This window comes from Amphimedon queenslandica, unplaced genomic scaffold (genome assembly GCF_000090795.2).
Source record: "Amphimedon queenslandica unplaced genomic scaffold, v1.1 AMPQUscaffold_6310_Cont21730, whole genome shotgun sequence".
Classification (NCBI taxonomy): Eukaryota; Metazoa; Porifera; class Demospongiae; order Haplosclerida; family Niphatidae; genus Amphimedon; species Amphimedon queenslandica.
In genome coordinates, this window is record NW_003553397.1 from 1 (window position 1) to 1,847 (window position 1,847).

At 34.3% G+C, this 1,847-nt stretch overlaps 1 protein-coding gene across 1 annotated transcript; it reads right to left on the reverse strand.

Moving 5' to 3' along the window:
* Nucleotides 1-8: 8 nt before the first annotated feature.
* LOC105315994 (neurotrypsin-like) lies at nucleotides 9-1,706 on the reverse strand (the record flags this gene model as incomplete). The annotated part of the gene is made up of 8 exons (XM_011410780.1): nucleotides 9-49; nucleotides 100-245; nucleotides 286-487; nucleotides 543-619; nucleotides 840-1,044; nucleotides 1,100-1,245; nucleotides 1,294-1,504; nucleotides 1,647-1,706. Coding segments are annotated over 8 exons (1,088 nt in total), but the record flags the coding sequence as incomplete, so codon positions are not given.
* Nucleotides 1,707-1,847: the final 141 nt, after the last annotated feature.

Here is a 1,847-nt window from a genome sequence, read left to right on the forward strand (position 1 = left end):
AGACGTACCATACCATCATACGGATTACTATTCCAGATCCTAGTTGTATCTGTGACAAATTAATTTATTAAATACAATTTAAATATAATAATATCTTACAGCAGTATACAGTAGCATCATAACTGTTACTGTTAACACAACCACTGTCAATGACAGTAGAGTAGGTACATTGAGCAATAGATAAATAGCTGCTACTGGCACAGTTAACATCATCCCATTTCATAGAAAGATGGTCTGTACCATAGCTACACAGCAACAGTAATTATGATCATTAATAATGAATACCTTGTTTGTCCAGCTCTAGAGTAGCTTGAAGCTCCAGTGTATCCCAACTGATGACAAATGACATTAGCTTCAGTATAACCATAGAAGTAGTCATCACATATGTTACCCCATCCATTATAATACACTCTAATTGTTCCATAATAATAAGAAGGTGATGGTAAATTGTTACGAGACAAAATAATTGCTCCATTAGATACAGAGTCTAAATTAATTTTAAAATGTTATTATTACACAATCAGGATAGTGAATTGACTGACCTGAAGTAAGTCCAGAACAAGTGGACTGAGTAACAGTTTGTCTGGAAGAAGATGAGATGTCTCCTAAGTAAGTATTACTTTAATTCAAGAAACAACAACTTATTTTACTAACTGCATGTAAGTATAACGTCATTCAACTGAGAGCAATTGGTCACTGAAGCTGATGGACAAGAGTTTCCAGACCCAAAGCACCTATGACTTATTGTACTGTACATGTTGGTGCTCCATATAGGCTGAATAGTGTTATTAATTCTAGAATGAAGTTTAAAAGGCAATGTTAATATCAATAAAACTGACCTTGAGGTGTGATCAAAGCTGTTATAACCATCATATCCCAGTTGCTTGCAGAGAGTGTTGGCATCAGTAGAGTCAAACCCATCATTGCATATTGTCCCCCACTGTCCATTACAATAAACTTCAACACGTCCTTCATTAGAATAAGTTCCATCTTGAAGACGTACCATACCAGGGAATGGACTACTGTTCCAGATTCTAGTAGTATCTATAATATAATACATTGAACATGTGCATACAAATACGTTGAATATATATCTTACAGCAGTATACAGTAGCATCATAACTGTTACTGTTAACACAACCACTGTCAATGATAGTAGAGTAGGAACATTGAGCAATGGATAAATAGCCGCTACTGGCACAGTTAACATCATCCCATTTCATAGAAAGATAGTCTGTACCATAACTATATGCAAAATAGTGACTGACTATATAACCACAAATAAAAAAGTACCTGACACTACCAGCTCTAGAGTAGCTTGAAGCTCCAGTGTATCCCAACTGATGACAAATGACATTAGCTTCAGCTGAATTATAATAGTAGTCATCACAAATGTTACCCCATCCATTATAATAGACCCTAATTGTTCCATAGTAATAAGTAGTTGATGATATATTGTTACGAGACAAAACAATTACTCCATTAACAGCATCAGTCAGACCATCTAAAAATAAAATTGATTAAAGTCACTATGTTGTTTGGGATATTGTGTTGTAATGGTGTTGGTCCTGTTAGAGTGACTTTTAATAGCAGTTATCATCAAATTATGGTAACATCGCACACAAATACCAATCTAATAAACTAACCTAATACTTGTGAACATGTTACTTTTGTATTGGTCACAACAGCGAATGAAGAACTGTCACCTATTTAATAAATCAAAAAATACAATCAAACATAAACCAGTCGGTATAAATTACATAACATACTGCATTTTAAAAATAGATCATTAAGATGAGAGCAGTTGGTGACTGAATTCATTGGACAGCCATTTCTTGACCCATAAC